Below are 3622 nucleotides of genomic sequence, written 5' to 3' on the forward strand. Positions count from 1 at the left end.
TTGCAACAAAACCGCTCAGCTCCATCCCTTTGTTTATATCTCTTATTCTGGTTCATTTTTATTTCACGGATGTTTAGCAATAAAAAAGTCCATCTAGAAAGTTAATGCACTGATACAGACTTAACATAAATACAGCATGCATTGTCTGCTAAACTTGCACTATGATGAAAACAGCTGCCAGCTACTAACAATGAATAAAGAATCAGTTCTGATCAGACATCAAGCTCCAAAACAAGTTGCTGGGAGGATCAGCACTATCAAGAGCTTCTGTGCAGCTCACTAGTTGACGTTGCAGCTGAAACATCTCTTAATGGTACTAAGCCTCAGACAGACACAGAAAAGTAACAGTCAGTAAGACATCACTATGTCACACTAGGGCAGCTCAAAATCACCTCCTCCTCATGAAAGAGCAGATTACAACCAAATGTCACGCTGCAGTATATTTATAGTTTTCTGGCATTCCCTTTGATACAGCAGGTCTCTGCTCTCCTCCCTCACCAGCAGCAGGCAGAGTCTGTCTCTCTCCAGCACTTGGCTTGCCCAAACAGGAGGGCAGCTGGCAGCCAGGCTGAGCCTGCCTGAGCACTCCAGTGAAAACTGCACAATCCCACAGATCTACCCCTGTAGATCGTTTCCATAAATTACACTAATACATTTTAAACACCAAAACCACTTTCCATGTTCCCACATTCTTAACATTCAGCATTTAAAGACAGAACAGAACTCTAGGTTCCAACAACAGACCTGCCACTAAGTTTTATACTCAATGAAGCTCAATTTTTTTGACCTTAAATTGTAAAGTGCAAGGCAGAAAACAATTTCTCTCTATTATGTCTATTTTCAGGAAGGGGGCACAGTTCTCACAGGACTGTGTGGGGATTATCCAACATCTGTAAAATTTGTTATTCTCAAATTGCTTTAAGCAATTTCATTAACATGGAGTCAGTTAAATATGGGCAGATCAGCAGAGATACCTGACCACCGCTTTTATAAGATGTTTTTTTATTTCAAAATTAAATCTTGCAGTAAGATAAAAGTATTAAGGCATGACTAGTCAAGACTCCTGTGTGCACTGCAAGTTATTGTGTAACTAATTCCAATACATAAAGAAATGCATTATATAGACAATAAAAATCTACAGGTAATACATTACTGTCTTGTTTCAGAGACATGAGGAAAAAACAGTTCATGTTCCGTGATTTTTTGTAGCTGCTTCTATACATTATGACAATACAATCTGTAGGGGTAATTTTTTTATAAACACAAAGACTGTAAAACACAAGTAGATGGCATGGCTACTCTGTGGTTTTTAATTGCTATGAAATCGACTGGATCCCATCTGGCTCTGAAGGGCGTATGTATGCTTTCTAAAAGTCTTTAAATTTTATACAAATACTGAACCTCAGAAAACTACTTAGAATATACCATAATTAAATTACATATAATTTCTTTGGTCTCAACTAAGATGGATCCATCTCTTACAAGTCACTGTGCAATATACTGGAATGTAAGATAAGGCTGATAATGTATTTATTGCCTTTCACATCCTCTCAACATTCTGATTTAAACCTCACTTGTCTTTACTTGTATTATGGAGGAAGTGCAGCTCTCATTAAATACAAAATCCCACCGGAAAAAAAAAACCAAAACTGGTCACATAAGAAAGTCACTAGAAATTGCACAAACCATAATCAGTCACACTTCTCTCTTATTATTACACTACTCAGCACAGTAAAGTGAGTAAGCCATGAGTCAGTACCTATCCTCCTCAAAAACAAACTTACATTACTTTTACGGCAATGGGCCTATAATGCTTAGTCCCAGGGTTTCTGCAATGAGATCAAAACTGACAGGAGACTGCCAGAGTAAGTGGTGAGGGAAACTGTTACAGCTAAATACCTCTGTACAAAATGAATTATTACTATTTAATGGTGGTCCAAATTTATTTTACATTAAGGCCTCTTTAATCCATTTTGTAAGTAACAGGTATAGATCCTCAAGGACCTATTATTCTGCCAGAGCAGTGTATGAAAAGCTGAGTGTACACAAGATTCAAGCACAAGAAGTACCTGATAAGGAATCTTCATCTTGACCATCTTATTTCACTTTTATTTTTATTGCTTGAAAATGTTTGTCTTTCTGAGTCATTTTACAGTTACTTTGGCTTCTGACTACCACTAAGAAATTATTTCAAATAAATCTTGTTTGTTTTGCTTTGTATTATCATATTGCTATTCAGACACTGGGTCTGGAAAACTTTGTCAACTTCTTGTTTGATTTGGTTTTATCGAAGTGTAAATGTGGTGAAGTTGCAGAGTCTATCCAGCTTCCTTTTTTAGTCTCCATCCTTAGAACAAATTAAAAATCATCTATTGCTCTGAAACAGGTCAAAGAACAAGTTCAGCACGAATGCAGCTGTAAGATTTTTTTGTGTGCATGCTACATGCTTCTACTAAAAAAATTGCCCTTCTGAACCCTCCTATGCCCATGACCTCTAAATCACTTTCACTTCGGAATAATCTTGAACTTTTTATTTTGTATTTTTTATTAGTACATCTCCCATTACAAAAATGAGCCAACACAGCAAAACACCTAAGTTGCAGGCAAGCCAGCTCCCATACGCACTGAGGCTCAAATCTTGAACATTGTTATGCCTACATGAAACACAAAATCCCTCTCAGGTAAGGATCAAGATCTTGTTTAATGCAAAACCATGATTTTGATAGCAGTTTCTTACTCTTTAATATATAAATATTAAATAATTAAGTCTCAAAGGTACCTCAGTCACAAATCACCTACAATCTCTGTGTTCTTCTACTACTGTCCTATTTTATATGCAGTTTTGCTATCCCCAGCTCCAAGGCTTGGCTCAATGCTCACAGATGACTTGCTCCACTTCCATATGTTCTTTGGTCTTCCGAGATGACTGGGCTTTGGGATCCCAAAACAATTAATATCAGCCTCTGTAGACAGCAATATTTACTCCTTATTTATATAGAATTTAACTTTGATTCTTAAAACTTACATTTTTCTTTCTTTCAGGTTCCTTTGCTCCCTGTTCAGGCTGTGAGATATCATCAGGAGGTACTGTTAAGCGTAACCTACAGACATTCATCTGAAAGAAAAACAAAGGTTTGCTTTTAGTTTTAAGTATTACAAAAAACATTTTAATAACTTACTTCACAGAATAAACTGTACTAACATTCAAGTTTTAATTTACTATTTTCTACCTTCTGTTACACAGCCAAGAAAAGATTACTTTTTAAAGGCTGGAGAGGTTTTTAGTCAGCAAGAAATAATTCAAGGGCATCCTCTTAATTACATACCTGAAATAGCAAAAATCCATTTCAATCAACAACATGTTTTTATGTACTCACAAATGGCATCAAGAGCTGAGATAACAGAACAAAGAACATCGTTTTCTAGTTTCTTAGTTTTGTTTGCAGATTTGGCATTCTTTCAATCTTCAAAAGGGATAATTTAGAAACCCAACGTGTATTCTGGAGTGAATGCTTCTTTTCTGTTCAGTATATAATCCAAATATTTGATCCAAGGATATTTCAGTGCTGCAATTCCACCGAATGTGAATAGGAACAGTAATGAAATCCAATACATAGAAGTT

The 3622-nt window shown here is 36.1% G+C and overlaps 1 protein-coding gene across 1 annotated transcript in view; it reads right to left on the bottom strand.

The window, feature by feature from the left end:
• LOC104273169 (myocardial zonula adherens protein-like) overlaps positions 1-3115 on the bottom strand; it is a gene marked incomplete at both ends in the record, with an annotated part of 35880 nt that extends 32765 nt beyond the window's left edge. Inside the window, one exon of the mRNA XM_009868403.1 lies at positions 3026-3115. Coding sequence (XP_009866705.1) covers positions 3026-3115 — 90 coding nt within the window. The remainder of the gene's footprint in view (positions 1-3025) is intronic.
• Positions 3116-3622: the final 507 nt, after the last annotated feature.

The sequence above is a fragment of the Apaloderma vittatum genome, unplaced genomic scaffold, assembly GCF_000703405.1.
Source record: "Apaloderma vittatum isolate BGI_N311 unplaced genomic scaffold, ASM70340v1 scaffold20344, whole genome shotgun sequence".
NCBI classification, from domain to species: Eukaryota; Metazoa; Chordata; class Aves; order Trogoniformes; family Trogonidae; genus Apaloderma; species Apaloderma vittatum.